Source organism: Coturnix japonica, chromosome 1 (assembly GCF_001577835.2).
Source record: "Coturnix japonica isolate 7356 chromosome 1, Coturnix japonica 2.1, whole genome shotgun sequence".
Lineage (NCBI taxonomy): Eukaryota > Metazoa > Chordata > Aves > Galliformes > Phasianidae > Coturnix > Coturnix japonica.
The window spans coordinates 65,631,889-65,636,070 of NC_029516.1; the positions used below are offsets into that span (position 1 = coordinate 65,631,889).

General features: G+C 46.8%; 1 protein-coding gene across 1 annotated transcript; it reads right to left on the minus strand.

Moving 5' to 3' along the window:
• Positions 1–2,275: 2,275 nt before the first annotated feature.
• On the minus strand, positions 2,276–4,182 carry LOC116654405. Its single transcript, XM_032449251.1, has 2 exons — positions 2,718–4,182; positions 2,276–2,500 (listed from the first exon to the last, which is right to left on the minus strand). Exons 1-2 carry the CDS (start codon positions 3,141–3,143, stop codon positions 2,276–2,278), a joined length of 651 nt encoding a protein of 216 aa, XP_032305142.1. The 5' UTR covers positions 3,144–4,182.

Consider the following 4,182-nt stretch of genomic DNA (forward strand, 5'->3'; position numbering starts at 1 on the left):
TTCTGTTGCACCTGATTTGTTATAAATGATGTTAATATAACTGGGAAACTGACTGGAAGTGCCATTCATGCTGTGAACAGCATTAGTAGCTCAGGGTGCTGGCAGCCTGAGCAGGCCGCAGCATAGAAGGATGCCCACCGGTCCTGCCAGGGGGTCCCTTGGCACCCTGAGCTCTGGGGAGCCATTGTCTGGGATGTATTGGTGCAATAAAAGGAATGTGACCGGCAGGTCAAGGGAGGTGATCCTTCCCCCCTTGTCTCTGACCTGGTCAGGCCTCGCCTTGAGTACTGTATCCAGTTATAGGCTCCCCAGTACAAAAAAAGACAGGTATCTCCTGGAAAGAGTCCAGCAGAGGGCCACAAAAATGGACCTGGAACATCTCTCCTGTGAGGATAGGCTGGGCTATCTGGGTCTGTTCAGCTTTGAGAAAAGAAGACTGAGGGGATCTGATTAATGTTTATCAGTATCAAAGTGTGGGAGACAAAGTGGCATGGCCAACCTCTTTTCTGCTCTCTGTGGGGACAAGACAAGGGGAAACAGCCGTAAACTGGAGAATTGGAAGTTCTGCACCAATATGTAAAGAAGCTTCTTCACAGTGAAGGTGACAGAGCACTGGAACAGGCTGCCCAGGCAGGTTGTGGAGTCTCCTTCTCTGGAGATGTTCAAGACTCATCTGGATGCCTACCTGTGTAGGTTACTACAGCTCTGTGTTAACAGCAAAATCCCCAATTCATGGCAAGTTCCTCACTCAGAGTAAGCTAGAAGGAAAAATGCAAGTTATGTCACTTAACCCCCTATGGCCCACAACGTGACACTGGTGAATCATTCTGATTTAAGACCTGAAGAAAGGCTCATGAGCAGAAGATGGTTTTTTAACTTCAACTTTGGTCTTGAAAAAGACATTTTGTCTTTCTACAAACTTCATCTCCCTACACAACCATGTGTAAATTACCTACTGTAAGGTGGAATGATACAGACATGGTAACAGATATTCAAAAGGTTATTTATAAGGAAAAACTCACTGATATGGATGCCTTCACTGGGAAATGCTGAGGCAATCTCCAAGAGATGCTGCCGTAGCAGTGGTCATCCCTTAAATGAGGTCTAGAGGAGGTGGAGTCAAGCTCCACCCCTTCTGGGAGCACAGCTAGATTACTCTCACCTGTGCTCCCACAGCTGACCCAACACTTGCCTCAGCTGATTAATCAGAGGTTCAGGCTGTGATTACCAATTTCCCATACACTCCACCCCTTCACAACGTGAACCAATGATTAGGTGAGTTCCCCTTATTACAGAGACCCAATCACGACGCTGATACAATCTCCCGTCGCATTAGATGTTGATATTATTCAAATGATGATGATTGGATGGGTGTTTATGATCTTCCATGGGCCAGTGCTTGATAGATGTTACCGGAGACAAATCATCTTGAAGTGCAGGTCCGTCTGCGTTTCATCAGTCCAGAGTAATGGTCCTAGAGGCTTAGAATCAATCTTAAGGGGAGTAATATAGATGTTTCAAGGGTACTAGGAGGGGAAGATCCGCCCTCCAGGGCAAGATACAGGCCGTATTCTTATCTTGGGTCAATACTTCTGCTTGTACTGGATTATGTCCCGGCCTCCGATACCATACCCCTTGGCCTGTTTAACTATATCTGGCACCAAAGGAGGAGTCTTGATCTGCCATAGGGACATAATAGGTGTTCCTTTAGCAATAAAGGCCGGAGTATTGACCACGATGTCAGTAGGCCATGTACCTATCACCGAGGGGGTGACTGAACCTCCCACCTCCAATAATCTCCCCCAAGGTGCAAGTAGGCCACACCATTTGGGTCCTACCTGCACCTTCCAAGGCCAATTTATCTTATGGATTCCCGGTTCTAAATTCTCAGGGGCAGGGAGCAGAAGATTATTTTCAGTACCAACCTGCGGTTTTACCTTATTATCGGTGCCTGTAATTTGGATCCTAAGAGGGGAGGCCCATATAGTTTGTAACATTTTCAGGGCACTGGGTCTGCCATCCCGAGGTCTTTCATTCAGGTCCCGCACGGTTTCATATAATCTTTTTGTCCACCCCTGCAGGGACTGAGAGTCTGTTTTCAGGGCAGCCTTAAGGATACCATTATAACGTTCAATAAGGCCTGCCCCTGTTGGGTTATATGGCAGGTGGAATCGCCATTCAATGTTGTTTTCTTCTGCCCAGCGCTGTATCATCGCTCCAGTGAAGTGAGTCCCTTGGTCACTCTCGATAACTTGAGGTGTCCCGTATGCAGACATCAGTTTGTCTTACATATAGTAAGTGCCTTAATTGTGTATGCTTGATTTGCCTTTGGTACAGGATAGGCTTGCAGCAGTCCACTTACAGTGTCAACGCAGGTCAGGGCATATCTCGCCCCCTCAGACCGAGGGAGGGGCCCAATGTAGTCGACCTGCCATCTCTGAAGAGGACTATATCCTCTAGCAATGTGGGATGTTGTTTCAGGCAACGGTCTCGGTCTCATCTTTGAGCAAGTGTTGTGCCTTGATGGCATATTCCTGATTTGCTTTTGGCACCGGATAGGCTTGCAGCAGTCCACTTACAGTGTCAACGCAGGTCAGGGCATATCTCGCCCCCTCAGACCGAGGGAGGGGCCCAGTGTAATCAACCTGCCATCTTTGAAGAGGACTGTATCCTCTAGCAATGTGGGATGTTGTTTCAGGCAACGGTCTCGGTCTCATCTTTGAGCAAGCATCGCAATCCTGACATGCTTGAACGATATCAGATAGTTGTACAGGCAGCCCCCATGCTTTAGCAGCTGCCCACATTATCTTCTGTCCAGCATGCCGTAGCTTCTGATGTAACCAACGGGCAATATTTTCAGATTGTGAATTCTCAATCCATCGGATTCGGGCCAGTGTGTCAGCTTCATCATTTCCTGGTGACTGCAAGGGTTGATGACCAGAGACATGGTAGACACATACTGTCCTGTGTTTGACCGTATTCCAAATGTCTACCCACATGTCTTTACCCCAAATCGGTCGGGCGTGGATAGTCCATTCCTGGGTAGCCCATTGCGTAATCCACAGAGTGAGCCCCCGGTACACAGCCCAACTATCTGTACAGATGTTCAGGACGCCGTCACCAGGTTCTTTAGTTATAACCATCCACACGGCTCGCAATTCTGCCCATTGGCTGCTTTGACCATCCCCCTCATCAAAAGGAGGTTGAGGCTGTGATTACCAATTTCCCATACACCTACATTTATACATTTATTTGCAAATGAAAGTTACAAATGTGTAAATTTCATTTGCAAACAGGCATCTGTGAGAACTGTTGCGAGGTATGTCCTGAAATGAGAGTGCAGGAAAGCACAGGCAAGACATCCATAGGTGTCAGCAGCTTCATGTGCCTTTGTTGGACTCATTCTAGGACATCCATATCTATTTTACTGTAGAGCTGGACACAGTGCTCCAAGCGTGGCCTCACCAGGACTGAGTAGAAGGGAAGGATCACATCCTCCAGCCTGCTGCTTATAGTTTACCCGATGCAACTCAGGATACTATTAGCCTTTTGTGGTCAGGGCATGCTGCTGACTCACATTCAACGTGGTGTCCACCAGAACCCTAAAGTTTTGGGTTTTTTTTGCCAAGCTGCTTTCCAGCTAGGTGGCCTCCAGCATGTACTGGTGCCTGGAGTTGTTCCTCCCCAGATGCAGGACTGAATGCTTGTTGAGTTTCATGAGGTTCCTTTGGAGAGCTTCCTTATCCAGCCCTATGGTTAATCTGCCTCTTATCCCAGTTTTGTGTCATCTACAAGCATGCTGAGGGTGCACTCTGTTCTATCATTCACATAATTAGTGAAAATATTAAACAGAATTGGACTCCCTGAGGTACTTTGCTACTTACCAGCTTCCAAATGGACTTTGTGTAATTGATCACCACCCCCTGGGTCTGGCCATTCAGACAGCTTCTTGTTATCATCTGGAAGATGAGAAAAACTCTGTTTAGTTTTGATTCTTGAGGAAAAAAATGTTTAAGCAATCACTCTTTTAGTGTCTTCATGTGTGTGTGTGTACCCCTGTGGTTCTTTCCCATAACAAGTGAGTTGATTTGCTTATTAATGTCAAATCTAACAGGTAAGTTTTGGACTCAGAAATGTTACGCTCACTGTCATTGGCACTTTCTCTTTTGTAGTATGCAAACT

Excerpts from the sequence above, each read along its gene's own strand:
- LOC116654405 (XM_032449251.1), bottom strand. The coding sequence starts at position 3,143 with ATGGTTATAACTAAAGAACCTGGTGACGGCGTCCTGAACATCTGTACA. Across the intron at positions 2,501-2,717 it reads ATTGCGATGCTTGCTCAAAG|ATGAGACCGAGACCGTTGCC; the intron begins ATGAGACCGAGA and ends ACTTGCTCAAAG.